General features: G+C 43.8%; 1 protein-coding gene across 4 annotated transcripts in view; it reads left to right on the forward strand.

Annotated features, from left to right (window-relative positions):
• The first annotated feature begins 392 nt into the window (after positions 1-392).
• kcnn1a (potassium intermediate/small conductance calcium-activated channel, subfamily N, member 1a) overlaps positions 393-24,897 on the forward strand; it is an 85,233-nt gene continuing 60,728 nt past the window's right edge. Inside the window, exon 1 of one of the 4 annotated variants that reach the window (XM_050032397.1) lies at positions 393-488. Coding sequence is in view for 2 of the 4 variants with exons in the window: in XM_050032394.1 (XP_049888351.1) it covers positions 12,793-14,070 (1,278 nt within the window). In the remaining 2 variants the exon portion in view is untranslated. Of the gene's footprint in view, positions 489-12,641; positions 14,071-19,725; positions 19,873-24,897 lie in introns of those variants that run through there. The other 3 variants (XM_050032394.1, XM_050032393.1, XM_050032395.1) reach the window with 3 other exon arrangements.

Raw genomic sequence — 24,897 nt, forward strand, 5'->3', positions numbered from 1 at the left:
CTATCAGCGTTTTTTTTATTTCTGAGACCCGCACCGTGTCAGATTTTATTTTATCGCCCTGAATTGATAAAAAAAAATAGTATCGATCTCCTTTAAATCACATTAAACGCCTCTCCTATAATTAATTTCATGACACAGAGGTGAGAATGAGATTTCACTGCGGACTAAAATCACACAAAAATAAAAAAAAAAGGACTTTACATAGCTGGGGTTTATCAGAGCGAAAACAGGTGGAGGAGATGGGGAGAAAACACACAAGGCAAGAAGAGGGAGCAGCCAATAGCTGTAACAATAAGCTGAGCATGTGCTTGCAGAATTTCAGCGCGTGTATTCCCCGTTATTCCATGCTACGAGCGACAGGAGACTGCAATGACTGGGAGAGCCCCTATTCTTAGTAGGAGACTATTGATTTTCTTGCTGTCATTTATAATCATCGCTGATGTGCCTTCTGCAAGGAGAGAGCCTGTGCAACCTCCATCAGATAAAAGGTATGTCCTTCCCTTTCCTTTCCTTTCACTTCATTCTCTTTTCCATGAGTGTTAGTTAAAGAAGAGGGGTGTGAAAAGATTGCATGATGAAATTGCAATTGCAGGCTCTAATATCTGTGGCTAATAGCCTTTATAGCCCACTTCATTTGCATTTACACACCTAACGGCACCAGTGCATGACTTTTTTTTTTTTTTTTTTGCAGGGATGATTTTTCTTATCTGTCATAGCTACACCTTGAAGCAGAAATGAACCATTTCTGTGTTACTGGTGTGCAGTGTGGAATATAAAGGGATATCCCCTGCGTTAGATGAGTCTCATGCAAGGTTGCCCGTGTGTACAGTATTTAAACTTTTTTTGTCCGTGTGCAGATGGTGTAAGCTGGTCACATTTACGTGTGTGGTCTTCCTGAAACGGTTTCTAAGAGATGTGTCTTAATAGGAGAGCGTACAGTCCACCTCTGCCTGCTGGTGGTGAATATGGGGGGTCAGTTGGTCATCTCCTTTGTGTTTGTTGCGGCTCTGAAGATGAGACGGGGACCGAGTCTTTGAACCTTTGCATTAGTGATGAGCTTTCTCCTCTCTTTATCTCTCATCACCATATTTTACAACTGAGCCTCTCTTGTCAAACGCTGGTCCCATCCGCCCACAAAGGTATGCACATGTGTTCACATGTGCACGTCGTTGCACAGACACACACACCCCGAGGCACATGTTTTGAACAAACAGGCATAATGCCATAACCGTCTTTACCTCACACACACCAGACGCCGTCCTAAGTGGACCTTGCCCAGTTTGTTTCTCTTTGTCCTCTCCACTTCCCCTCATCATCTACTGCTCCATTTAATGACATCATTGTGCTCTGTGAACAGAGGTTGATGGTCCAGTGCTTCTGCCAAGGCCACGCCAGGGAACACAAGGCAGGTGTTGTGCTGTTGTGTTAGCAGAGAAGACGTCATGTACAACCAGCAGCAGATAAAACCCAGAGACATCTCTGTCACCGCTGCATTAACACTGCCAGACTTTGATTAGAGGCAGGAAAAAGTATGACGTATAACGTTTTAAAGCTAGTGAGATAATGTCTCACATAGAGATAAATGAGTTAAATGAGAGTGGGAGCTATCAATGGAAAAATAAATCTTTAAAGATGCTTTAAATCTAACTGTCTATATCAAAATTTTAGTTTTTTCCCCCTGTACTACAGTCATCCTCTTGCTGAGTATGTGTCATTCTTGTCGAAATAATTGCCACTGACAATAAGATTTTCCTCGTAATGTCACTCATAATCTCATAATTAAAAACCAGAGCAAATCTAATACAGTAAATGAATGGAACTGTGCTGTGATGGCCTTTTCTTTCGCGTGCCGAGGAGGAAACAACCATAACGAGGTGGTGGTATCTGCGCGTGTGATGGGGGGGCGTATTGCACGGACTGAGGTGACTAATTGCCCTCTTGTTCATCCTGTGAGATGGATGACAACACTCACCCCTCTGCTCCTCTAAGCGTATGGCTGTGTGTCAGGATTACCCAGGATGGTCGCTGAGTGTCCCCTTATTCCTTCAATGGGATCCCATCTCATCTCGGGTGTTACCTGGCATGCCCGTGCATTACAGCTGCTCCCTGCATGGGCCACTTTATCATTCCCTGCACCTTGGCTTTGCTTGTGGCGGTAATAGAAAACACTTCATCACAGTTGTCCACCTTGTGCAGGCCTTTCCACTCATTTATGGGACTTTGGGATGCTAACATGTCAGCTGATATTTAACAGCGACTCCTCCTGTACCTGCCTCTTCCTGAGTGATGGCAAAGCTGCTTAGTCATTTGAGTAGCCGGAGCAAATCTAACTAATGATCTTAGCTGTCAGAGATAAATTCCACCATTGGGCGCTGGGCCCCGCTGCTGCTGTGGCTCGCAGCGCGTATCTCTTAGACGCTCTGTCTCAAGCATGCCCTCGGTATCATCTCACACTGGCTGCACCGAGTGTTCGATGACGCCGCAGCCCCGGGTTGAGTCACGACTCGTCTCTTATCTCTGGGATCGCAGGTTGTTTGTCATGTGTGGAGCGTATCAGCGTTTACGCAGGCCGGCCGCATCCGTCCAGCTGAATATGTGTCACATTATTCACTGGTCATAACACTGTATCAAGGCCCGCTGTCGCTCCAGCGGCACCAAACTCTCTATCCTTGAGGCATCAATCCAGTTAGTCATAGTTGAGTGAAATGACAGCCATAGCCATGACATGCAGTGAATTGACAGGCTAATTCAAGATGGCTGCCTTACACTCAGCTATCATACATGGCACACTGAGAGGCAAGAGGAGGTTTCTTTTTTAAACATCTGTCTTTTTTCTCTGCTTTTTTTGTGTCTTTCTCCTTTGTCTCACGTCTCAGTTGGTTGCACCTCTGCATATTTTCAGCTCTAAATATTAACTTGTATTTGTCATATACTGAACAAAAATATAAATGCAATACTGTTTATCTGTGTACACAAAAGGCTCAGTTCTCTCAAATTTTGTTCACAAAGTGTTCGTGAACACTTCTTTTTTTCAAAGATAATCCCTCCACCTGACAGCTGAAGCAAATCAAGATCCTGATTAAACGGCATGATTATTACACAGGCTTGCCTTGGGCTAGTGACAATAGAAGGTCACTCTAAAATGTGCAGTTTTATCAACACAATGCCACAGATGTCTCAAGTGTTGAGGGAGCGTGCATGCTGACCGCCGGACTGCCCACCAGATCTGTTGTCCTTGAGCTGAGTGTTTCTAATGTTGTTTCTGAGTATTTGGGACTACATTTGATGGGCCTCACTTCAGCAGACCATGTGTAACCACACAAGCCCGGGACCTCCACATCCAGCTTCCTCACCTGCAAGATAGTCTGAGATCAGCCACAGAGATGAGCACCCCTGAGACGATTTCTGACAATTTTGCAGAAAGTCTTCGGCTGTGTAAAGCACCTGGTTCATTAGTTGTCTTGGTCACTGGTCTCAGACGATCTTGCAGGTGAAGAAACCAGATGTGGAGGTCCTGGGGCCAGATGCATGAAACTCTGTAGATTCATGACTAAAATTGTGTGTACACATATAGACAGAAATATGCATGTGTATTCTTTTTGACAGATTTTTAAAGCAGTGCATACACCTGTTTCTATCATTGTGGCGCTGGATGCACATGCATAAGTCTAATTTCCACACCCACTGTTCGCCATAGATGGATTTAGAAATCCCCCTAAACATCCATTTCCATATCGATACTTGTACACCACTGCCACTTAGTAAAAATACTGTGTCGCATCGGCGAGGTTCTCCAATAATGCCAGAGAAGCTGTCAAATTTGGCAGATTTGTAGCATCCATACCACTAATTCATCACGTTTCTGGAAACCATTATCACAGTAAAAACTCAATCATCATTATTTTTTAATGTCAGAAGGATGATAGATGATTTATTCAGAGTGCTCATGTTGAAACTGACTTCACAAAGTGCTCCACAGGATAACAAACGATAACTTACAGGGAGATGAATGTAAATAAAAATAATGATAAAATTCATCACTAATAAATTGTTTAAAATTAACTTTGACATTTCACAGAATGCAATGTATTGGCAAACAACCTAAAAGCAACGTAATCTGTCTCTCAACTGTAGCATCTCACCCACAGCTATCTTGGCTAACACCATGTGTAAAGAATTGGTGAGCTGCGCACATTCTCACTGCACATTCTTATAAACACCAGTTTACATGTGGGAAGAGGCATACGCATGATTTTTGTTTGTATACATTTTTTGTACATCTGGCCCCTTGGCAGGCAGGGTTACACGTGATTTAAGGTTGTGAGGATGGTTGGATGTACTGCCAAATTCATGGAAACAATATTGGAGATAAATGTGGATCCGTATTTGTGGACACAAAGTATGGTCACCTGTGTTATTTCAACAGGACATGAGCTTATTTTTATGACTGTGATCACTGTAATGAGAGCAAACAAACATCAACTTCACACATTGTTTATCTACCTATCCCCGGCTGGCAGGGTTACACTTGGTCTGCAGTTTTGAGGATGGTTGGATGTACTGCCAAATTTGCGAAAACAACATAGAAGATAGTTTATGGTGGTGAAATGACTATGAAAAACATGGGTCTACCTCTGTTGACACAAGATACAGTCACTTGGGTTATTTCAGCAGGACATGTGCCTACTTACATGACTGCAATCACTCAGTGATAGCAGACAAACATGGAGTGCAGTTCATTATTAGAGGAGCATTTTTTTGTTCACACATATTGTTTGTACATCTGGCCCCTGGGCTGGCAGGGTTACACGTGGTTTGTTGTGAGCATGGTTGGATGTACTGCCAAATTTGTGGAAACAACACTGGAGACAGTTTCTGGTAGGGAAATGATAAGGAAAAACCTTTAGCATGACTTCATCTGCAAACATTTATGAAAACAGCAACACAATTCTCTGAAGTGTATTGTTAAAAGAAATATATTTCTAAAGGTAAACGTGGGTCGATCTTTGTGGACATGGGGTACGGTCACCTGTTTTTTTTTTTAACACGACATGGACCTACTTACATGACTGTGATCACTATGATGAGAGAAAATAAACATGAACTGTAGTACATTATTAGAGGAGCAAGGTTTTTTTGTTAGCACACATCATTTGTACATCTGGCCCCTGGGCTGGCAGGGTTACCTGTGGTCTACAGTTGTGAGGATGGTTGGATGTACTGCCAAATTCGTGGAAACAACATTGGAGACAGTTTGTGGTAGTGAAGTGATAAGGGAAAAAACAGCAATACAACAGTTCTCTAAAGTATATTGTTAAGAGAAATTTATTTCTCAAGGTAAATGTGGGTCTGTCTTTGGGTACAGTCACATGGGTTATTTTAATAGGACATGGGCCTACTATCATGACTGCGATCACTACAATGAGAGCAAACAAATATGGACTGCAGTTCATTTTTGGAGGAGCATGTTTTTTGTTCGCAAACATCATTTGTACATCTGGCTCCTGGGCTGGCGGGGTTACTCGTGGTCTATGGTTGTGAGGACGGTTGGATGTACTGCCAAATTCATGAAAACAACATAGGAGATAGTTTATGGTAGTGAAATGACTAGGAAAAACGTGGGTCTGCCTTTTTTGACGCAAGATACAGTCACCTGGGTTATTTCAGAAGGACACATGCCTATTTGTATGAATGGTCACTATAATTAGAGCCAACAAACATGGGCTGCAGTTCATTATTAGAGGAGCACAACATATGTCCCAGTGATGTCATAGTCTGGTGGTCTGGCGGTTAGAGAGACAGTGTAATAAGCGGATGGACTCCTGTTTGAACCCCAAAACAGCCATGTGTTCTGCCAAAGTAAAGGTAAAACAGCTCAGACTAATATTCATTAAACCCGGTGCACACGTTACACAATATACAGTCAAGATGCCAAGAACAATGAAATAGCACTCAGAGGCATACACGTATCTGTAAGAACAGTGATTATAAAAACACATATGACTTATCTTTGAGCGTAGATGATTCTGTGTTAAGATAATAGGCTAATCTCCGTACCTGTGTGTAATTATTTTTGGTTCACTTCACAGTACAACACATTTTCTATCTTCCTCTTCTTTTCAATTGAACTCTTTTGATCTATTCTGTGTTGGCGCACCTGCTCTTTTTAGATATCTCTCCCACTCGGTCCGATTTCCCTCTCTCACATACACACACTATCAGTTTCTCTCTCTCTCACACACACACACAAATACTTACACATCTCTCTGCTTCACCCTGGTTGGTTTTCTCTTTCTCTGTAATTACAGGCTTCTTATCTACTTCCTATGTTACGTGCTGCAGCCATTGGCCTCCTCCATGTTTCCTCCTCTACCATTTTAGTGTCACAGATCTTCCGCTGCTTCTCCCAACAGGAGCCAACAAGGCAGAGACACACAATATGCTTTAACATGGCCTGGACCGGCCAAGTTTGACGGCTGCATGGGACAAATCCAAGAGGCACTAAATTCTGGTGGCAGCTTTTGCTAGAAAGAAGCTATTTGAGTGAAATATCGCAGCATCGTTAGGGTTGTGGGTGTGTGCATGAGAGGGGGGAAAAGCAAGACGGAGAGAAAATGTGGGCCCTGGCGTTCACAGCCGGTCGGTGAATGAGTGTTTGTGTGTGTCCAGGAGTTGTAAAGTTTGATTTAATTATTCATGTGGAAGCAGTAACATTGCTTCCCAAACTAGCAAATGAAACTCCATCTTGCCAAGGAACTCGCACAGGTCACAGCGACCAATTACTTAATGAAAATGATCAGGTTTCTAATGCGGCCCTGGCCAGAGCTCCACTCCAAATTCCTGCAGTACTTCACCGAGCTATAAAACAGAGTGTACCTCAGCTTTCTTCCAGTGGTTAGGCAAAGTGTGCCACCGCTGCAGTCTTTAGACCCATCAAAACTCCAAACGGCTGAACCAGCTTTAAGCAAAGGATTATTACTTATTAAGAATGGCTAATGTATGATGTAAAAGTTGGCTTCCCTCTCCAACTCTATCCCCTCCTGTCTCTTTGGCTCAGCCTCAACGTCTCTCTCTTCACTGAAATGGTTGTTGTTTATGCTCATATTTTCAAATATTAACATATTCTGATGGAGCGGGAAATAAACAAGGATGTGAAAGTCCATCTTAATAAAACACTCAAATGTGTATATGTACATTATAAGCAGTGATGTAGTGTTCGAGATCAATCTTGTGTCAAGACCTCTCCTTAAAGGTCCCGGCCTCGTCTTGGACTCGACCACATTTTTACTTGGTCTTGTGTCAGTCCCTGGATGTGTCTGGATTTTATTTTTAGACCACAAATGCCTGTGCATTGTCTGATTACTTGTTACGTTGTCACTGTGATCGGATGTGAAACTTCTTGCTTCCTTGACTCATGTCTAATTTGAACTTTTGATACCATTAATGTCGGGCCCATTTCCCACGGTACACTTGTACACTCACACATGTATATGGCAATTTGAGGAGTGCCTATAGTTTGCACCTTCTACATTTAATGCTCATGCTGTGTGGGACTCGCACTGGTCTGGTCGTGGACTTGACCCCTTAAGTGACCCCTTACAAGCACAACTCGGTGATAAGAGATGGGGGACAAAACCCACAGTCCTCATTGTACGCCACAGACAAAAACATACACTAACTAATCATAAACATTCACTCATTTCTGTAACTGCTTATCATGTTGGGGGTCGCAGGGGGGCTGGAGCCTATCCCAGCTGACATTGGGCAAGAGGCAGGCTACACCCTGGACAGGTCACCAGACTATTGCAGGGACAGACAACCATTCACACTCACATTCACACCTACAGACAATTTAGAGTCACCAATTAACCTGCATGTCTTTGGACTGTGGGAGGAAGCTGGAGTACCTGGAGAGAACCCATGCTGACACAGGGAGAACATGCAGACTCCGAACAGAAGGGCTCCCCCACCCCCGGGGTTCGAACCCCCCACCTTTGGTTTGAACTGGGAAACCTTATTCCGCAGAGTAGGACTAAAGTAATTGAAAGCACCTGCACCTTACCTGGATTTTATTCTAGGTGCAGTTACAAAATGGTTTCAGGTTTTTTAACTCCTTATTCTACATCAAGACCTCTAACACAAGCGAATGTTAGAAGTTGCACGGTCCAAGCTTTACACTACGAAACAAACAGTGTTAGGGAGCTGTGACCAACATATAATTAAACTACAAGGTTAACTGCATAGTGGTAGTACAGCTACATTCATATTTGCATAGTGATTCCAGTAGTGAAATCACTTTTTGTGTAGTTTACTACTGAAACAACAAACATTTTTTGCCATTAAAGTCAAGAAATACATTTTTCTTTTACCATTACGGGTGACACAGAGGTGTAGTGGTTGGCACTATCACTTCACAGCAAGATGGTTCCGGGCCCTCCTGTATGGAGTGTGCATGTTCTCCCCATGTCAGTGTGGGTTTTCTCCAGGCACTCCGGCTTCTTCCCACAGTCCAAAGACATCAATCAATCAATCAATTTTATTTATAAAGCCCAATATCACAAATCACAATTTGCCTCACAGGGCTTTACAGCATATGACATCCCTCTGTCCTTTGGACCGTCAGAGCAGATAAGGAAAAACTCCCCAAAAAAACCCTTTAACGGGGGGAAAAAACAGTACAAACCTCAGGAGAGAGACAGAGAGAGAGAGACAGAGAGAGAGAGACAGACACAGACACAGAGAGAAGGTGCCCGGTGTATTATAGGGGGGTCCTCCGGCAGACTAGGCCTAAGTCAGCCTAACTAGGGGCTGGTACAGGGCAAGCCTGAGCCAGCCCTAACTATAAGCTTTATCAAAGAGGAAAGTCTTAAGTCTAGTCTTAAATGTGGAGACGGTGTCTGCCTCCCGGACCGTAACAGGAAGATGATTCCACAGGAGAGGAGCCTGATAGCTGAAGGCTCTGGCTCCTGATCTACTTTTGGAGACTTTAGGGACCACGAGTAACCCTGCGTTCTCAGAGCGCAGTGTTCTGGTGGGATAATATGGCACTATGAGCTCACTAAGATATGATGGAGCTTGACCATTTAGAGCTTTATAAGTTAACAGTAGGATTTTAAATTCAATTCTGGATTTTACAGGGAGCCAGTGCAGAGAAGCTAAAACAGGAGAAATATGATCTCGTTTCTTAGTTCCTGTTAGTACACGAGCTGCTGCATTCTGAATTAGCTGGAGAGTTTTTAAGAACTTACTACAGCTACCTGATAATAGCGAGTTACAGTAATCCAGCCTTGAGGTAACAAAAGACAAAAGACATGCAGGTTAATCACTGACTCTAAATTGTCCGTAGGTGTGAATGTGAGTGTGAATGGTTGTCTGTCTCTATGTGTCAGCCCTGTGATAGTCTGGTGACCTGTCCAGGGTGTAGGATAAATGGTGACAGAAAATTAATGACTGAATGTTACCATCGCTTCGCTACTGTAATTGAATCCGCTTTGACTGCAAGTATTTATTTATCACTGTTGTTTATTAACAGCTCAGCTTGGACAACTTTACTGGTCCCTAAAGGACAATTCATTTGCAGCTTTACCCAGTCCATACCATACACACAACATTCAAAAAGCCAAAGACTCACAGGTGAGGCAGTTATATGTCCGAGACACAGGTCAACATAGGCTGTAGCAACACCAGGTAACACACAGCAAATAAAATAAACTGTTAAATATATAATTGAGACAGGCAGAGCATGGTCACATTGGCTGATGATTCTTTTTGCGTTTCTCCCAGAGGGAACACAAGTCTCTTTGCAGGGCTCCAGTTATCTTAAAGCAGTGGTTCCCTACTGGTCCAGCCACAGGGTCCAGATTTCTCCTTAGTGATTAGTTCGTGGTCCCACAGTTTAATACATTCAGCGTCATACTTGTGTTTGGCCATGTCATCAAGCTAGTTTGCTGTCTCTGTCCAGCAGCTGTCTGTTAGTCACTCACTCCACAGCAGAAAACAGTGCTTCAAAATAAAAGCTCTGTGCTGGAAATTTACTCTACTTAAGAATAAAGTGTATTTTTTTTACAAACTTGTGGTTCATTCAGAATGAGCCTGCGACCCACCAGTTAGGAACCACTGTTTTAGAGCACACTTTCACAATGCCATGTAGGCTGTTCTCATCCTTCTCCGACAGCCCATTAAACCAGCAAATAAATGAGAATATTAGACTTTTACTGACTGATTGATAAAAAAATGACATAGAATAGTATCACAGACACAAATAGAGTTAAGTCTCTGCATCAAGAGAATTCTTTGTTGCTTGACAGGTGACTCCGTGTTGACATCAAACATGAGTAGAGAGTTGAACACAGTTTCATGGTACCTTTATGTCTCGACAATTTGAACATCTTCACCATATATAATTGGTGCTTTGTCGCTGTCTTTCGATTTTAATGTGTTAAGATCAGGGATGTAGTTAATGCATTTAACAAAGGCAGGTATAGAGCACAAAAAAAAGGTTCAGAGAGGCAGTTGCAGGTATTTTAGACGTTACCTGGCTCACTGAGGAATCCTGTAATGCCCCAACACTGACTCTATAGTTTCTGGACAGCAGGTGTCTGACTGATGGACACGTGTACAAAACCAAAGCTGACATTTCTTCCACTTTCCCATAATTATTATTCTATTTTTTTTGTGTAGAACATGTTAAGAAGTAAGCACTTTTGTTGTAAACTGAATAGAATAGCATTTTTTGCTGGCATGTGACTTTAGATATAATTTCATATCACATGTACATTGTCAATTTGATCTTTACTTTTTCACTCACGTTTTTCTTGAGTTTTCACAGATACATCAACAGTACAAATACACTGACATAAAAATAATACAGTGTGATACACAAATAAAAAAAACACAGTAACAATATATGGTCGTCTGGGACGGTTTCGGTATTTAAGTATCTTCAAGTTACGTATTTTTTTATTTGGTGTAAATGTATTGTCTCACTCAGCCAGTGTTCCTGCTTTGGGGGGCTTTCTTTGAGCCAGTGCCTGGTATTAGCTGTCTTACTTGCAGCAAGCAAGACTTTAGTCAAGGAAATATCTTTTCTCATCACAATACCTCACAAGGCAGGTATTTGGGATTTCATATCCCAAAACACTTTCAACAGCCACATTAATATTTTCCCTGTATGACCTGCTCCTTGTACAGCCTCCAACAACTTTACTGTGTTCCCAGCTGCCTGCTTTTTATTTCAGGTGTTGTGAAAAAGAGGGTTAAATTCCTCCAGCAGACTTCCCTCCACACTACTGACTGTGGCCGTGCATTGTGTCTCACACATTTGACACCAATCTTCCTCTCTTATTTAAACCTTTAACCCCGCTTCTTCCCATTTTGCCTTTATGTACAGTGTTGTGCCCCCCCTGCTTTAACCAAACTGGATCTCTCCCTGTAGTTGAACTTCTTCCAGTGTGAAGTAATTGGTAGCTTTCAAAGTAGCTCCCCCAACACTGGGAACAAACCTCCCCTCAGTTCATCAGCTGAGTCTGCAACTCTGGTTTTTAAGGGTGCTATAGACATAAAGTTCACTCACTTAGCAAACCACCACGTGATGACCTGAGAGGTCTGATTGAAAGTTCAGCTGAAGCGACAGAATTTGGGCACATTCAGCACTCTATGTTTGCTAAATCAAGGAGGCATCTCAAGTTAGTGTTAGAGAGAGCAGCCACCAGTAACTTTTGGGCATTTTAGTGTTTTTTTATTGTGGTAAAACAACAAAGACACTTGACAAAACTCAGGGTTTATCCCCTTAATTTAAGTTCTGTGTTGTCTAATTGCGAATCAGTACATATATGTGATGGTCAGTTGTCCATTTTCTGGCCACTTGACACCACGGACACAGTCTGTGTGCGTCCGGACTCTTCCTCCAGCACCACGGACAGCTCAGTCTGCGCCCTGCCTCTCTCTGTCTCCATCCAGCCGGTCTGCTCTCCGCGGTGACAGTGAAGCCTTTACCATGTTACACTGAGAGCATGCAACAGCAGCTCTCTCTCTCACACACACACCGCGCTGCAAGCCGACTGCAGGCTCTGCACGCAGCACCCATTCTTAATATTTCTGCCTGGTAATACAAAACCAGGCATATTCTGCTTAATAATTAAATACCAGACTGCACGGCTGAGGCTGTGTGGCATGAGGTAATCGCTCCAGCACTGTGTGTTTGATGCTTTTCCTGTGGGCCAACAAGTGGGAACGTGTTTCAGCAGATAGATATTAAGAGTGTGTTTATTGCTCCACTCATGATTTTTTAAATGCTGACACTTTATGGACATCAGGAGCGGAGGTAATCACTTAGAGCTGATCATAAACTACACTGAGTGGGGGGGAAGGATCATGTTTGACAGGCCTGTGGATCTGTTTGGGTGACGTAGCAGTAAAAGTGATTTCTTATTATGCAGGGTGGTTATGGCAACATTGACAAAGTCGATCCACTGGGTCCACAGTGGATTAAGGTGATCGACCATGTGAGCGGGATTTAAACACCTTTCTACATCTCAGTAATCCCATTCTTGCATTATCCTAACAGCCTTAAGGAGTGATCGATCCGCTGCAACCTGTGCGCATAGCAGGCAATGGACCGATATTCAGTCGAAGGCGGTGTTTTGGCTGTACGGTGACGTTTTAAGGCAGGTCTTGGTCAAACCTACCAATGATACAAGTCGGTTCTATTCTGCTGGGACTGATCGCAATGAACGGGTGTCGGAGCTCTGCACGGCAAAGGAGCAACCACAGCGAGACGAGGCGATCAAGGGGATGCGGCATCGGTACGCGGGAGCTGTCCATCAGCACCAAATCCCCGACGATAAGCAAGCAAGCAGCAAGCAGAGCCGAGACCCAGTCGCTCCTGTTTTCAGCCTGCCGCCCCCGCCCTCTTCTCACCACCGAGACCGCACTTCGACCACCGCCGCTCACCGCCAGAGCCTCCAGGAGCTCCCGTGTCTGAGCCAGCCCTCTCGGAGACCTGTTCACAGCGGCGACCCTCTACCTCTGGCGAGCTACGACACCGCCCAGCGACCTTCACACCGAGGCAGTGAACCCAGCACCGGGCAGCCGGCGCACCTGCAGCAGGATCCCTGGGCCCCGGCCGGCTCTCAGCAGCAGCAGCAGCAGCAGCCGCCGCAGTCGGAGAAGCAGCCTGTTTTTCCGAGCTGCCACTGCAGTTTTTCCGAGCAGGAGGCGAGTCTTTCTCAAAACCATCACCATCCTGCCGATCCTTTCCCACCGCAGCCCTCCCCACCTTTTCCGCCGCCTATACCGCCGCCACCAACGTCGTCCTCCTCCTCTCTGCTGTTTTCCCGGGAATCTAAAAGAGGGGATCGTCTCCGAAGGAGTGCCAATAATTACCAACAGGCAAGCATCGTGGAACGCTGCAGGGGAGGAGGAGGAGCAGGAGGGCACCGAGACCACAGGCAGTTGTTGCAGCAACAGCAGCAGCAGCAGCAGCAGCACAGTCATTTAAGACTCCAACAGAGGGACCCCTCCCCTGAAGGAACCCGTGCAAACTCGCAGAAAGGGCGCTCTTTAAATGCATGTGAGTCAACCGAGGCTAACAGGAGAGCATTCGAGCCTCAGACTCAGGACCTGCAGCAGCAGCAGCAGCAGCAACAGATCCCACAATTACGAGCGCAGCAACAGCTACTGGTGGGGAGCAGCTTGCCTATCAACTACTGCGCCAGCGGCTCAGGAGAGCTATGTAGGACTCACCAGGCTCCACTGCTGCAACAGCAAGAACAGCAGCAGCAGCAGCGGCAGCAGCAGCAAGGCGCACTGGGGCTCTGTCCCCAGCGTCCGCAGCACTGTGAACAAGACCGCAATAAGTCTGGGAGGATCACCGCGCAAGGCGATCAGGCGCAGCCACACAGCCGCGACTCCCGCGTAACCCCCCCGGTAACACAGCAGGCGTACGCGGGGAACTCGTCTGCGACTGGCAGCAACAGCAGCAAAGACAGCCCCAACTACGGCTCCAGCTATCACCTGTGGCCAGAGAGCCCGCATAAAGGAGAGGAGAGGATACGCATCGACCTCCATAAGGTAGATTTTTTTCCTCCAACATATTTCTCCTGCGATATCGGAGCTAATTATCCTCTCATGACAAAAACAAACTGGCCTTAACGTTTTCACTCAATGACCACGCCTGTCATATGATTTTGATAGAGCAGAATCGCATATGTGTACGGTGTGCACGCGCGTGGCATGTGTGTATGTATGTAAAGGTGGTGGTGATGGAGGAGGAGGAGGAGGAGGAGGAGGGGGGGTTGAATCGCCATTCATGTCTTCGCCAGCTTTTCCAAAACGCACCGCTGTTAACTACCGCACATGTAACCCAGTGCGTGATGTGTGTCTTATCTAACCTGGTATTTGTTTCATTTGGTCACACAAGCGCGCGCCTGCACGCACAAAAAAAAAAAAAAAAAAAAAAAAAAACGCGCTCGCGAACACACACGCGCACACACACCTGTTCCATGTTGCGGTGTTGTTTTGGGTAGCCCAGTGAAAATATTCAAATGACGCTCCCCGGCTGCTGAATTAGAGACAAAGCGCGTGTTGTCTCACAGAGCAGAGGGGTGTCTGTTCAGATGTTGGCTCCCAGACACAACGCTTAGCTTTCTATCATCTAGGCCTGTACCTGTCAGTGTGAGCAGCTGCTGGCACGGTGCTCGACATACTTCCAAAGTCACTTTATATGGCAGTATGTGCTCTGTGTTCCTGCCTGGAGAGCTGTCTTGCACTCATATGTGCAGGATATGTATAGTAGAATAAAAGTAAAGATGTATTACATGTGGGCAAACAGGTGACAGCAGGGAAATGAAGAGGACAAGCATGTTAGATAATGTGTGACAACATGATTAAAACATATTAGGGAGATTAAATCAGGTAAAATAAGTTCAAGTGTTCCTGCGGAATATGAAATCATAGGTGAAGTGAAAGTGTGTCAGCATGCATGTGTCAAAAAGAGAAAGTTTAAAGCAGTTCGACTCAAATCTGCTTCTAATTATCAGCAGATGTAGATTAACTGACAGTATAAACTACTGTAGCTCACGGTAAACTCACAGCAAGCATGAAAAATCATCCTCACGTACGTCTGCTCAATATTGTTTGACAAATGAGTGAGCCAAGGCTGCTCGGAGTTGAAGAACAAATTGTTTCGGGTGTTGCAGAGAGACCAGAAGAAGCTAAATCAAACTGCAAGATGTTAAAGCACACTGTTGTTGATTCTGGCTGCTCACGCCTCACAAGAGGAAATTAACTACTTTTTTTCAAAGTGCCACCAGTCATCTCGTCTCCCCTGCGAAATCTGCTCGACACAAACATGGCCACTTCTCCCTCATACACAGTGGACACGTGAACAGATGTTCATTTCGGTTGTGGAAGTTATTATCCTTAGTTTAGTCCCCGTGCACTGTTGTTTTCGTTCCTCCTCCCCTGAGCTTTTCCCCCTCCAGTGCGGTCGATGTGAAGTTCTCATATCGCAGGATAGGAAATAACAGGAGGCGCTGATGAGGGTGCAGCATCTATATAAGAGCGCCGGACTCCTCTTTAAAATGCTGCAGCTGTTTGCACGAAGCCGGGCTGGCACCACTAAAAGGTGCTACATCGAACCACCTTGACATGACTGTTCTGAACTTGGCTCAATTTCGGAGCATCAGCAAAACGCCGAAATGACCAAGGGGAAGTAAACTTTCTTTTCTTGAAGTTTCCAACGTGCTGTTTTCAAGTTTAAATCATGGGGTGTTTTGTTGAGAGGGGAAACTAAACCTGAGGCATGAGCTGAATTAAGAGCAGGGGAACTTGTTCCTCTAGTTGCATAATATTGATCAGGGTCCAGTATATAAAGTGCCAGCACATGCCAGCGCTTGGTTTCTTTCTAAGCTGCTGCGTGCACTGCATCTTAGAGGCATCAGGTTAATGGTGTCGGATACTGTGCACCAGTTATCACCTTAAATTCGCTTGGACCTCAATGTGAATCACCAGTAATGTATAAATATACATGATATCCATCCATTTACCACGATTACATGTTATCTGTTAATATAATAAGGATGCTGTGACACCATTATCACAGTATACTGGGGGATAAAAGCCCATATTGTGCTAATTATAGTGTAAAATGTCAGTGTAAAGTCTTTTTTTAGTCGTAAAATACTCCCAGTGAATTCTTATTACTGTTTAAAACAGCTGGGATTTTAACAAGCTGTAGGGCCGTAATGTCTTTTAAATCCATTCTGATTATGATACTGGCAGATTTTTTTTTTGTCTCTGATGGCTACAGCCAAAAGAAAAAGCTGGAAAATGGTCGTTATGCAGCAGGACACCAGTCATGACCGCAATATAACGTAGCAGGCAGCAATATGAAGAAATCATTGATAATAGAGATGTCAGAAAAGTTTTGTCATTCTTAAAAATCATCAAAATGGCGATATAACTTTAGCATCATAACTCACTTTGCTGTGCAGCTTTCCAGCTTGTGGTTTCCACTGAAAACAAGACGTTTATTCATCACACAACGGTTACATAATCCGGTTTCAATCATGAAACTGGAAATCTGAAGGAAAAACAAATCTTAGAAGTGCTCCCCGGACAGACTCTAAGTATCAAACCTTTTCCACTCGCTCAGATCCGACTGTGCCAAGTATTTTGATACGGCCAGACACGCTTATCTATTCACGGATATTCGCGGGATCGTGGTTACATCTTATTGACTCGCCCTCAACGAGGAGACAGCCCCCTACCCCTGCTCCCATTTGAAATCCCTTAAACAAAACACTTGTGACAGAACAAGCCCGATAAAGTGTATACGATTACAGTATCCCGCAGCACACCCTGAAACCCAATACCCAGCCCGCTGAACTGGTGGCAGGTAGTACGATATTGTGTCCTGCCTCAATAACATTGTGCTTTGAAAGGTGCATTGCTGCTTCTATTGTGATGGGCTGTGTAAGTACTCTAATGCCTGCCACTTACTGCTATGGTGATATCTCCTGCAGGGACACGGCGGTACACAAACACTGGTGGATTTGCTCTCGTCGAACAAGGCTGATTTTTCAGGATACGTCTCGTTTAGCAAAAACCTGTGATTCGTCACGTTACAGTTGGTCAGATTTGGTGCCATCCAGGGCCAGTAGATAGAATGAAGGTGCACTTTCACTTGTTGCCTGTCCATGTTTTTTATTATAATCACAAGTGCAGATTTCAGGGGGGCGCTGTAGACACGTCTCCCTTGATATTTAAAAACAAAAAGGTAGTAGATGACTTTTATTTTGACAGAATTAAACACATTTACACCATAAATTGATGCAGAAAAGTGCATAAAAATTCACCAGAATGCAGGAAATTAAGTGTTTGATGCTCTAAATTTTCGTTCAGATGACCTCAAACCCTCCGTTTTGTATGTTGCCCCCAGTGTTGACACAAAACCTGCGTCTGATGATATTTATGTGGCGCCAGTCCCCCTGCAGGGACAATATGGGTGACCCATGGGAGCTGTAGCTCAGAGAATCCGTCTTGGTGCGTCCTTTGTGACAAAGAGGCCAATATTTTTTAACTCTTCAAATTGTCAATTAATATATTGATTATTTGTAGAAATGAAGGGATGGTTTACTTTTATTTGCTTGCTCGCCGAGAGTTAGATGAGAAGATTACATGTCAAATTGTTCCATTAAGGAATAAGTTTGACCATTTTATTGATTGTTAGATAAATAGAAAATAGTGTAAAATCTTCATAACCATTTCCCAGAGTCCAGGGTGACATCTTCAGATTGTTTACGCTGTAAAACCAATTTTAGTCGCAAAGAAAGAAGCAAATACTCATATTTGAGAGTGGAAACACAGGATTGTACGAAAAGTTAACATAAATTTTGTCAGTCAACTATTCGATTTTATCGACTAATTGCTCCAGCACCACAAATATGTTCAGAAAACATTTTAGCAGACACGGAGAGATAAAAAGTATTTTTATTATTTGCCTTCAGGCTGGCACAATATCAGATTTTCACAATGCAATTATCGGGGCTTAAAGAGTTTGCGATAACGATATTATCGCGATATCTGTAAAAATTCTAAAAAAAATAATGCTGTTAGTCAAAATCGTCTTTAACTTTTCTTATTGTTTCATTTCTCTCACTTGTTTTTGGCAAATCAATTACGCTCAAAATACTCAAAAGTCCGGGAGGTGGAGAGAGTGTGTAACTGTAACTGTACAAAAAGAGCAATTACACTTAATAGATGGTGATGAGGCGACCAAATGACTTTGGGGGAGGGAGATAAAGCGAGAATGGAGAGAAACGGAAATGATTATTTACATGATATGTGTATTTATTAGCATCATATCCATGTTTCACTGTCAGACATCACGGTTATCATCGATACCGGTATATCGTGACACCCATTATGCCTATTAGTTTCGCTATTAATGGATTAATTGTTTGTTTCTAAAATGTCAGAAAATAGTGAATATTATCTGTTACAATTTCTGTAAGCCGAAATTATGTTTTCAAATATCTTGTTTTGTCTGACCAACGGTCCAAAACCCCCAAATAATTGATTTACTCTCACATAAGATAAGAAAAGAACACAAATTGTCACAATTGTGAGGTTGTAACTGAAGACTGTTTATATTTCTGCTTTGAAAATGACTTCATGGATTCTCAGAATAGTTGATAATTGATTTATTGACAGATCGTTTGAGCTTATCTGATGCTCGTGATTCAAAATATAACAAACCTTTGTGCTGCACGTTCACTATTAACTCTGCCATCTTTCTCTTTCTCCCTCCTCCTGTCACATCAGCCATGTTTGTTGGGTGCACCAGGCCTGTAAGCCGCTCTGCTATAGCCGTGTGTATGTATGTGTGTGTATGTGTATATGTGTGTGTCAGGCAAGTGCCAGCCCACCTTTCTGAAGAACATAAGGTTGTATGTGTCATTGCAGAATGGATGGCTGGAAAAGAGGAGGAAAGCTATTACAGTAAAGCTTTTTGTGCGGATCCTGCCAAACGCCGGTCCAACACGCGTATAATCACCCTATATGATCTGGAAAAGGTCAACACAGAATATATCAAAGTGGCACCTGCAACCAACTTAGTGTCTCTTTGACGCTGTCTGGAGGATTTAGTGTGTTTAGTGTTGCGTGTGTGTGTGTGTGTAGAGAGAGCTTTGAAATGTGAATGATTTTGTTACCACAGAAACAGGGACAGCAAGTAAAGTAGTTTTGAATATTTCCACTGCATTTAAAGCTCCTTTTTTTTCATGTTTCAGTGTTGAATTTTTCCTATAACTAAGATTGTTTATTTCAACTTAATACCGGAGCACTTTTTTTCCCCCTCCTGTCTAAATTAAGGAAAATGCCGAAGTAATTTGGTTGCTGGCCCTCTTTAAAAAAGTAGTTTGTCATATCAGTTGTGTGTGTGTGTTGGCTTTGCAGTATCGCTGAGGTAACGCTGAACGCTCAGGCCCTCGGAACAATTGATGTCGACAGATCTGCTTACAGCGTTATGATTTACAAGCAGGCTTATGCCAGGAGAAACATTATGTTGATTTAAATTTTCTCTATCGGTCATCTCTCCGCTGTTGTTACAGGCCCCGAGTTTGTTTTTCCCTCATTAGGCATCCATGTTTCCACTGCCTTCTGAGTCTGAGAGGGCAGCCGACACCTTGAAAGTAAACACACCTCGCTGAACAATTAAATGTCAGACACGGGGCAGATCCTAGTTCACATCCTCTGCGTATGACGAAGTAGTGGCACTGCTGTAGATCCCTGATAACACTCACAGTCGCACTGAGGAGAGGTGGCTGTGGGAGCCTCTTAGTTTCGGCTGCAGCTGGCAACACACAGGCAGTAAGTATGAACATGAAGCTCTTTAATAATTGATTGCTGTTTTCCCTATTTTTTTTTTTTTTGTCCGCTGTGTTTAAGTGCTGCGCTCCTGCTCTGAAATAGATTTGTGTTACCATGTGTGTTGCTATGGAGAGATCAGCCTGGTATTGTTGTAGCGGTCTCTCTCGGCGGTATTGAGTTTGGTCAAGGAATCATGTGCGGAACAAGATTAATCTTTTTGATTTCACACACACACACATACAGTACGGGCTCGCATGTCCACGTCACACACACACACCGAACAAGCCCACACAAACACCGATATTACTGTAAGTGGTGTTCAAATAGTGCTCCACTTGATATAGTTCATTCGCTTTTGCGTTTCATTTGAGTGAGCCTGCACAAGGAGAGGTGTATTGAATTACTTGCAGTCCAGTTGAATACAAAGAGTGGAAAGAAAGCGTGTTGGGGGTTTCCTCGGCCACCGTGAGCCTCGCTGCTTACTTGCTCCACGGGTAGAGTCACAGCATGGCAGATGTTTTCGCTCTGCCAGCAGTCAGTGCAATTTGTAACCTGCCTGTTCGACCTCTCATGATGTTTCCCTTTTCTAATGTGTGTTGTAACTTACAATTTCTTTCCCCCCCTCCTGTTCCGTAGCATGCCAAGTCGCCACCACGGCTCTTTGCTTAATAAATGACCGCAGTTCATTTATATGGTAATTCCTGTGAGATGCTAGCCAAGGGATGCCAGGCATATAATGTATCACCGCAATGCATATGCTTTATGGCTAATTAGGTTATTGATCTGAGGCTGTTCCTGCGTTAGGGCATGATCACAACACAAAAGAGTATTAGAGTATGAGTAATGCAGCTGTAAGCAGATATTTGTCATTCATTACAATGCTGGTGAGACTCAACAGTACAGTGGCGGCTTCATGTGTGTGTGTGACGGTGCGGTCTTTCCACATATCTTATGATATTGTCGAGGCACAAGGCTCATTGAGTCATTTCAATATTGCCTGCTGGCTGTTTTCAAATGTTTGTTAAACACTGTGTTTGGTGGGAGTGCAGGGTGCAGTAACGAGATGTGAGAGATGTGTGATTTCATCATACTTTGCTCACACAATCGACTAACGCTTCGCTTGCAGCCTGCCCTTGGAAGTGCAAGTTTGAAAAGCTTCTCCTGCCATTGTGAAACTCCATACAGAGAGTGTTTGGCTCGCATGTGCGCCAGTCGTGCATATGAATACATGCGTGTATATTCATGATGCTCTGCCTGTGCGCTCTCATTGGATACGCTTCTCCTCCTCCTGCTCATCAGGTCTTTATGCCCTCAGGTCAGAGTTTGACTGCCGATCCCCTGAGCTGCCGCACTACTTCATTTACAGGACATGATACACAACCGTTCCCCTGTAAAACTCAATCACAGCCTCCTCTGGCCACTGATAAATATTCAGTGAGGAACAAAAAGCCTCAGCTGATCCGCATCTACTCAAACCTACTCTGCCTTCAGCTGTTTATAAGAAATGTGAGCACAATTTGTTACCTTTAAACAAACAAAACACATCGCTATGGGAATTCAAATGTAACCCACCCTCTAATCAGGAGGCCTCTGCGTGTACGTGTGTGTGTACTTTAAGTGTGTTATGTACAAATTACTGTGTGCATATGTGCGTGCTTTGCTGTCGCCAGTCGTAGTGGCTCTTCTCCAACACACAAGCTTTACAAATAGAAACAGGAGACGAGTTGAATGAAGCTGCTTTTCCTTCAGCTTTGTCAGCCCCCCCCCCTCACACACACACACACACACACACTCCTCCATCGTTACCTCAAATCACCTAGCTGCTGAATATGAAACAGGCATCACGGATATACAGCAACAGTGTGATCTGTTGAGGGGCTCCTGAGGTTGACTGCACGTGATGAAAGCTGCAGTAAAACATCTGTTCCATGGAGCATAGTTAAGGTATCGATGTGCGTATGTTCTGCTGCATGTGTGTTGTGCACATTTACATGTTAGTTTGCACCACAGACGGTATGAAAATAAGGGACGTTTTCACCGTCACCCATTGGTTTGTGGACTCCTGTTTTGAAGCCTTAAGTTTGGCATCATGGCCGTCGCCATCTTGTATTTTTGGAGCCAGATGTGACCATATTTTGACGAGTGTATAGCTCAACTCCTCTACTCTGTGAATCTGGGGTTACGCTACCTAACCAAAGTTGTCACCATGGTAGCGACTTGTCAATTGATAACAGACACCTGTCACTCAAAGCAGCCACGCCCTTAATTAACTTTAAGCCCTAATAGATTGCCCCAGGGATGACCTTTTGCTGTAGGCTGACTCTGAAATTTTTATCGCACTGGTTCCCTTGTCAAAAATCCGATGGGATTTTTCAATTGAATTGTGGATAATTGCTGAAAATAAGTTCAATGGCAAACAACCGTTTATGGAACTTGCACGTTGTTGTAATGATTTCAAGATAATCTTCACAAATGAACACCACTTAATGATTATTGAATCCTAAATGCAATCGACAGAAGTAAAAAGCTAACGTTAGGCTATAAACAAAGTATGCTACAGTCGCATGACATAACAAGACTGTAAAACTGTGTTCGGCACAACTCAGCGTGATGACGTTCTGTAGTCTCGTTTAGTCACTTGTTAGCAACCACTTTTTTAAGACACATAAATGGACCTGCACTTGTATAGCGCCTTTCTAGTCATCCAACCTACGAGTCACATTCACCCATTCACACACACATTTATACACTGGTGGCCGAGGCTACCATCTTGCTCAGTATCTTGCTCTAGGATGCTTCGACATGTAGGCTGGCGGAGCCTGGAATTTAACCACTGATCTTCGATTGGTAGATGACCAGCTCTACCTCTGAGCCACAACTGCCCCACAACATAAAAGCTTCATAATTCACAGGTGAGGTATTTTATGTTGTAGAATAAAACATGAAAGTCTCTTCAGCTTGCGTTAACCACAATTCTTAATTCAGGCATCAAAAACCCACTGACGCTGAGACGAGGAACCATGAGTGGGCACGCCAATAAATGTAAAAGGGTGATTTATATAAAAATTCACACCCGTACAGTCATAAATTAGGAAATTAGCTATAGAGACCAGGGGACTCATTTATAAACATTGCACATGCACAAAACGAGGCCTGAAAGAAGCATACACCACTTCCCACGCAAAGGTTATGATGTATAAAAACAGACATGATGGGAGAAACTTTGACCCATGCTTACGAACATTTTGGAGACGGGAAATTGGCGACGCAGATGGTGAAGAGGAAGCCTGATTGTAGAAATATTGTATTTTTGGCTTTTGTTCATACGTACATTTTTAGTATGGATCCTACGCGCTTTTTTTTTATAAATGAGACCCCAGAACTGTTTTTGTAGCAGGCCTTAAACATTAGAGATGTTAATGTACCAATATTTTTCTTCCCAATTTCAATTCTGATACCTGAATTTGCGTATCAGCTGATAGCGAGTATCAATCTGCTGAGTACGTTTGCAGTAAAAAAAAAAAAAAAAAGATCAGTGGTAAGACCACTAATCCTGTATGGTTGCGGAATGATTGCTATCGTTGTTATATGGTATAGTTCAGGTTAAACTAAACATGAACAAGTACATACAAAGAATGAATGCCATCGTCAATAACAGATTGCTGGCATTGTGCTAACGTTACACTGTTTAAAGGAAATTGATATTTCGTCCCTGGCCTGAAGCAGTAGATTCCAATGGCAGCACAGTGCAACTTGCTGTATGGGCTACTGTTTTGGAGCAGCGCAGAAGAACTGATCTACGGGAAAAGTGCTGTTTTATCTGGGTACGAATCTACTTTAAAGTTTATTAATAAATCATGGTATCAGAATAGAGCATAGTCTTTTTCTGCTGTGAAGTTGGGCATGTTAGCATAGGGGTCTATGGCGGTGGTTTCCAACTGGTGGGTTGCGGGTCCACTCTGAATGGACTGCAAGTGACTCGAGAATGTGTCAAGTTTGTGAAAAACACACTTTTTTTTTTTTTGAAGTACAGTGAATTTCAGGCACAGAGCTTTTATTTTGAAGTGCCGTTTCCTGCTGTAGAATGAGTGAATAACAGACAGCTACTTGACAGAGGCCGCAAACTAGCTCGACGACATGGCCAAACGCAAGTATGGCGCTGAATGTGTTAAACTGTGTGGACCTTGGACGAATGACTAAGGAGAAATCTGGACCCTGTAGCTGGACCAGTTGGGAACCACTGGTCTGTGGGGATTTAATCTGTTTTGGAGCCAGCCTCAAGTGGCCATTCGAGGGATTGCAGTTTTTGGCTCCTCTGCATCGGCTTCATTTTTCAGTCCCAGAGGTTGCCGATGGTTTGCACCTGTGTTTGTGTGCAAAGAAAAGAGAGCCAGAGAGTGAATGAGTGGGAGGATATGGCTTTAGTATATCATTATCATGTGGATGCCACAGTCTTGTCTTCAGGTGCTAAAGGTCACATTAACTCTGCTGCAGCTTCCAGTCATGTGGACGAGCCTTGTCTTCAGGAATCCTCGCTGCGCTGTAGTCTTCCTCCTGTGTGAATCACAGCATCGGGGCTCCGTGCCTAATTATGCATCTGCAGTGGTGTTTACAAAGAGGGCGGACACACCATACTGTATGCGTTAATGGGTGTGAACATGTGTTTGCAGTCCATAAAAAAGGCGTATAACAATCTATGAATGCTATTTTTATTTATCTTGGTATATGAGTCTTCACACAATGCTGACATGAGAGAAATGTAGCACCTCGCTTCCTCCCTCACTCTCCCTCCCTCTGTTTATCTCTGGTTTATGTTAGCGGTTTCTATGGTGTTTGGCTCCGTGCCACGCTGTAGTTCCTATACAGCTGCTCCAGCCTCCATTATCGGCCTCTCTGTGACTGTTAACCCCTTAATAGGCCAGTGGTCTGCGCACTTCCCCTTTTGTCACTGCCATTTTCTCTTTAACCCTTTCACAAACAAGGCTGCCTTTCTCTCTCTTCCCGTCTCTTTTTCTTTGAGAGTCC

Source organism: Epinephelus moara, chromosome 21 (genome assembly GCF_006386435.1).
Source record: "Epinephelus moara isolate mb chromosome 21, YSFRI_EMoa_1.0, whole genome shotgun sequence".
Taxonomy (NCBI): domain Eukaryota; kingdom Metazoa; phylum Chordata; class Actinopteri; order Perciformes; family Serranidae; genus Epinephelus; species Epinephelus moara.